Source organism: Nestor notabilis, unplaced genomic scaffold, assembly GCF_000696875.1.
Source record: "Nestor notabilis isolate BGI_N333 unplaced genomic scaffold, ASM69687v1 scaffold9239, whole genome shotgun sequence".
NCBI lineage: Eukaryota > Metazoa > Chordata > Aves > Psittaciformes > Psittacidae > Nestor > Nestor notabilis.
In genome coordinates, this window is record NW_009943329.1 from 22,301 (window position 1) to 27,603 (window position 5,303).

The 5,303-nt window shown below is 38.9% G+C and overlaps 1 protein-coding gene across 1 annotated transcript in view; it reads right to left on the bottom strand.

The window, feature by feature from the left end:
* The window catches only part of DNM1L (dynamin 1-like), a gene marked incomplete at its 5' end in the record, with an annotated part of 26,545 nt that extends 21,874 nt beyond the window's left edge, over nucleotides 1-4,671 (bottom strand). Inside the window, one exon of the mRNA XM_010021876.1 lies at nucleotides 4,524-4,671. Within this exon, the coding sequence (XP_010020178.1) occupies nucleotides 4,524-4,671 (148 nt within the window). The remainder of the gene's footprint in view (nucleotides 1-4,523) is intronic.
* Nucleotides 4,672-5,303: the final 632 nt, after the last annotated feature.

Consider the following 5,303-nt stretch of genomic DNA (forward strand, 5'->3'; position numbering starts at 1 on the left):
CCCCACCCCAGCACCTCATTTCTTCCTAGTTCTCTTTCTCTAAACACACACAAAATAATCCAATTTATGAAAAAAGCATGCACATCTTCCAATCCCTTTTGTATGTTGCACCATTTTTTCTATCCTTGGTGCTAGCTAGACGGCAAGCTCTTCTCCTGTGCTTCTATAAAGCCAAGTACAATAAAGTCCACCTTGTTTGGGAGCTAGGTGTAAGAGATTCCTATTTGAAGCAGAGAGCAAAAAACTGACAAAGCAGTATTGATTTATCAAGCAACAGATCTCTCTTAATTATTCCTGTGTTCCATATCAATTCTATTTGTTCAGTTTTGAACAATGTTTAGCTTCCCATCTTCGGACAAAAAAAAAAAACAAAAAAAGGAAAAAGGAAAAAAAACTATAAATATTTACTAATGGACCATTCATATGTTCCCTCCTCTTTTCCATTTCCTAACAAATGGGTAAGCTACCACAATAGGTCTTAGCTACAAGACCAATTTAATAATTTACAAGACCAGACATGAACACCACTTCTCTTGCAATCTGATAAGAGAACACCATAGTGTGGTAACACCACAAACACACCGTATGTGCTGAATCACTAAAGACTAACAATAAACAGCAAAAGCCTAATGAGAACATTTCCTTCACATCCTACCACATACATCTCAGTCTGAAATAGCATATTATGAAAACACAGCATTTCATACTTAATAGAAAATTCATCTCTATTTTCTGACTATTTTGATTTATTGCAGTGACCACCGTACAAGGGTATCACACAGCTCATCATTGACTTTGAGGAACAGAAGAGATGATCTTTAATGTTGCATGTTAGAAGCAAACACTCAGACAGAGATAAAATCTAAGCTTGTAAGAACCACAGACTAGTACTATTTTTAAATGGATATATTTATATGTAATACTAGTACATATCTAGAGCAAGCATTAGGATGGAAAAAGGTGACAAATCACAAAACAGAAATCACAAAACAGAGGGAGTTGCAAAAGAACTATCTGTGCATACAGAGAGTTCATTGTCAGCACATTCAGAAAACAGTGTTCAAGACTAGATACTATCTTGTCCAATATTCGATTTGTAAAGAAGAAAACCCTCATGTGGAAAAAAAACTTTTTCTGCAAGACCATGGATAGATTTCCCTCCGAGAAATCCTAAACACATTCAACCCTACCTCAACATCCACCTCATAACAAAACACAATTATGACCTGTAGTAGTATAGTGACTTATTACAATGTCAGAAAGCATAGCCCAAATAAGAGGTTGCCACTTTTTACTTCCCAAGCTACTTGATCCCATCTTCTCAGATCTAACACCACAGTCTGTACATATGCTAAACCAGATCAGTGACAAACCCATTTAGGCTGCTACTTACTTGAATGCAACTGGTAAGGCATAAAGGTTTGTCTGTTCTTAGCAAACAAACCCACGTCTTTCTCAAAGGAACATCAGGAAGAAATTATAACATGTACATATTAGACATTGATTTTTCCCACAAAAAGATCTAAATGGGTTGCATAAATATTAGTTTAAATTATTAATTTATTATGCAATCATATTGCCCCATTTTAAACTTAAAATCTGAATCCCCAGATCAAATGCAACACACAACAGAAAGGCTCTGCCTTGACCCAAAATTCTTTAATTATGAAACTGTCTTTTATACCTATAAAGTTACAGAACAAAATCATGTTTTATCCAACAACTCAGAATCAAAGCATTCTGAAAAGTACTAGAAACTGTACACTGCACAATACAAGTAATGTAAAACCACATTTAAAGAGATCAAATGTGTCATTTCTAAAAGGCTGCCCAAAGACTTTCTGAATTCACTACCCTCGGATGTTTTCAAGACCCAACTGGATAAAGCCCCAGGCAACCTCACCTTGAGTTCAGAGTTAGCCCCTTTTTGAGGAAGAGGTTGGACTAGAGACCTCCTGAGATCATTTCCAGCTTGAACTGTCCTACAACTTCTCACAATCCAGCACACCCTGGATTACACACTAGACGTTTTTAATTGTTATAAACCCAAAATGTGTTCTGATAGTTGCAATAATGCAAATTGGAGCTTTAAACTGCACAATATTAGGCACTGTTCTTCAGAAACTAAAGGTGATAAATATTACTGTGAGAATGAAGACCTTAGGCCCACTGTAGGGAAGGTTCACGTTTGAGATCATCTCAGGAACCTGAACATGCACAAGTCCATGGGACCTGATGAAATCCATCTGTCAGTCCTGAGGGGGCTGGTGAATGAAGTTGCTAAGCCACAGTCCATCATATTTGAAAAATCATGACAGTCAGGTGAAGTTCCAAATGACTGGAAAAAGGGAAATACAACCTTCATTTTCAAGAAGGGGAAAATGAAAGACTCGAGAAACTACAGACCAATCAGTCTCACCTCTGTGCCTGGCAGGATCATGAAGATTCTCCTGGAACCCATGCTAAGACACATGAAAAACAGTGAGGTGGTTGGTGACAGCCAGCATGGCTTCACTAAGGGCAAATCATGCCTGACCAATATGGTGGCCTTCTATGATGGGGCTACAGAACAGGATAGGGGCAAAGCCGTTAACGTTGTCTACCTGGACTTGTACAAAGTGTTTGACACTGCCCTGAATGACATCCTTCCCTCTAAACTGGAGAGAAATAAATTTGATGGATGGACCACTCAGTGGATAATGAATTGGCTGGATGGTGGCACGCAGAGAATTGCTGTCAATGGTTAAATGTCCAACTGGAGACCAGTAACAAGTGATCTTGGGTATTGGGACCAATTCTGTTCAACATCTTTGTTGGCAACATGGACATTGGGATGTTGATGGCACTAAGCTATGTGGTTCAGTTGATAATGCTGGAGGGAAGAGATGGAATCCAGAGGGACCTTGACATGCTTGCAAGGTGGGCCAGTGCCAACCTCATGAATTTAACAATGCAAAGTGCAAGGTCCTGCACCTGGATCCGGGCAATCCCAAGCACAGCTACAGGCTGGGTGGAGAAGAGATTCAGAGCAGCCCTGCAGAGAAGGACTTGGGGATGCTGGTTGATGAAAAACTGAACATGAGTAAGCAGTGTGCAGTCACAGCCCAGAAAGCCAACTGTATCCTGGCTTGCATCAAAAGAAGCATGACCAGCAGGTCAGAAGAGGTGATTCTGCCCCCCTAAATCTGCTCTCGTGAGACCCCACTTGGAGTATTCTGTGCAGTTCTGGTGTTCTCAACGTTAAGAAAGACGGAGCAAGTTCAGAGGAGGGCCATGAGGATGATAAGGGGGCTGGAGCACCTCCCTTATGAAGACAGGCAGAGAACATTGGGGTTGTTCAGCCTGGAGAAGAGAAGCTACATGGAGACCTCATAGCAGCCTTCCAGTATCTGAAAGGGGCCTACAAGGATGCCAGAGAGGGACTCTTCATTAGGGACTGCAGCAACAGGACAATAGGTAATGGGTTTAAATGTAAACAGGAGAAGTTTAGGTTACATATAAGGAACTTCCCTACTGTGAGGGTGGTGAGGCACTGGAACAAGTTGCCCAAAGAAATGGTAAATGCTCCATTCCTGGCAGTGTTCAAGGCCAGAACAGAGTCTTGGGTGACACGGTTTAGTGTGTGGTGTCCCTGCCCATGGGACTATAAGATCTTAAGGTCTTTCCAATCCTAACTATTCTATCATTACATTAAATGAAATACTGCAAAGAACTTCTGATACGACGACTTACTATTGCTAAAAATAAATGAAAAAAAAAAAATTTTTTTTTTTGAACACAATGAGAATTAATTACAGCCTCAACTTTACCACACCATCCAAAGCCTGTGTACTTTTTACTGCCTACATGAAAAAGCTAAGATTAATCTTAAAATCACAAAGTGGCTATGACCCTGCTGCTCTTTCCTAACACCAAGTGCACTAGTTTGTATAGAATTGAATATTAAACTCCCAAGGGACAACTGAGATTACTTTCTTGATCTGCTAGAGATAAGCTTCAAACTAAACAGCTTCAGTACATTTCAAATGTAGTTCTTGATGTACTTGGAATCACTCAGTGCAGCCCAGTAAGGTAGCATTTGTACACTACAAAACATGCCCATTAAAATTTGTTTGCATCTAATACATTTGTTTTCCTGTTCAGAACTTACCTAATTCCTAACCTCCTTTTAAGAAGTCACATATTCATCTTCTCAAGGAAAAACCTTATTTATACAGCAAAAGAGTGAAAGAAAACACACACAGAAGAAAATCATGTTCTCTACACTCTAGACAATCATCATCATAACTGAAATGCTTTCTTTGGTCTGCTTTTCTCAAAAGTGTTTCCTAAGAACAGAAAAGCTTAAACACTATAGATATTTTGAATATCCAGAAGGCTTTGACTTCTAAATGACATTTCTAAATGGACAGAACAGATGCGACAACAGCCATTTTTTTCAACTGATTTTTCAGTCAAATGAACAAGAAAGAATCAAAGTCTCTTTCCTACAAGGCAAAAACACACTCTTGGATCACACTTACCATTTTCATCTCCAGCTGTTTTCCGACCATCCTCTGGGGAAACATGCACCAGCTGCAGAATAAGGGGTCTCCGGGTGACAACTCCAGTACCTCGTGGGAGCAGATCCCTCCCCACAAGACTTTCCAACACAGAACTCTTTCCACTGCTCTGAAAATTGGAATACAGCTACATGATTTTCTTAAAATCAAAATGCTATAATATTTTAGTTTTAGCTTGCTTTCATCACCCCTGCAAACAGTGGTCTACAGTCCTCTGCTATACAGTGCCTGAAGAAGTGTCTGATAGACTTGCTGCATATAACCGTGGTATCACACTGCACAGGCATTGAAGGACCCAAGTCTGCTGTAAATCAGCAACTGCCTAAACCTGACTGGGATACTTAAAAAGCCATGGGACACTTAGAAGCCATGTAGACAGATGTATCTTCTATCTCTTAAGACTAAATTAAACACATAATAGGCTTCAGAAAAAATTAATATCCTATTGAACATTTTCTACCCAAATATTAATCTCTACAGAAACACTTTTGGAATAGAAAAAATTATTTTTCTTTCTAATGCTCAGAAAGAAATTCTATGTCTTCTACTACATAATTTTCTAACATCTTGCTGTTAACACTTCACTTTGTAGACTAAGGAATTTAACTTTCTGTTAGTATTAACATGGACTGGCTATATTAATACTAACAGGAGAATTATACAAAAAGATATTAACTATGTATACTTAAGTACATTAAGCTATTACAATCTTACATTCCTTAGTTTGCCTTTTTTGGTATA